Source organism: Passer montanus, unplaced genomic scaffold (assembly GCF_014805655.1).
Source record: "Passer montanus isolate IOZ18808 unplaced genomic scaffold, ASM1480565v1 scaffold12271, whole genome shotgun sequence".
Taxonomy (NCBI): Eukaryota; Metazoa; Chordata; class Aves; order Passeriformes; family Passeridae; genus Passer; species Passer montanus.
The window spans coordinates 1-280 of record NW_024359025.1 but is presented as its reverse complement, the minus strand read 5'-3'; the positions used below and the strand labels follow the sequence as shown (position 1 = coordinate 280).

General features: G+C 83.6%; 1 protein-coding gene across 1 annotated transcript; it reads right to left on the bottom strand.

Annotated features, from left to right (window-relative positions):
• Positions 1-3: 3 nt before the first annotated feature.
• On the bottom strand, positions 4-276 carry LOC120497147 (IQ motif and SEC7 domain-containing protein 2-like; the record flags this gene model as incomplete). The annotated part of the gene is made up of 1 exon (XM_039698291.1): positions 4-276. A coding segment is annotated over one exon (273 nt), but the record flags the coding sequence as incomplete, so codon positions are not given.
• Between the last annotated feature and the right edge of the window lie 4 nt (positions 277-280).

The window sequence follows — 280 nt, the reverse complement described above, 5'->3', positions numbered from 1 at the left end:
GGGGGGCGGCGGGGGGGGCCCCTCGGGGTGGAAGCAGCGGTGGGGGGGCCCCGAGCGGGGCAAGGTGCCCCCCCCGGCGCCCTCGGGCTCGTAGGGGCCCCCCCGGTTGATGGAGCCGCGGTCCGAGCGGTCACTCAGGTCGGCCGAGCTGTCGCTCGGGGGCTCCACCGTCAGCAGCGGGGGGTGTCCCCCCCCGGCCCCCCGCCCCCGGCACTCCAGGCACGGGGGGCCCCTCCGGGGGGGCTCCTCGGGGGGGCCCCCCCAGCGCTCGGCGGGGCCG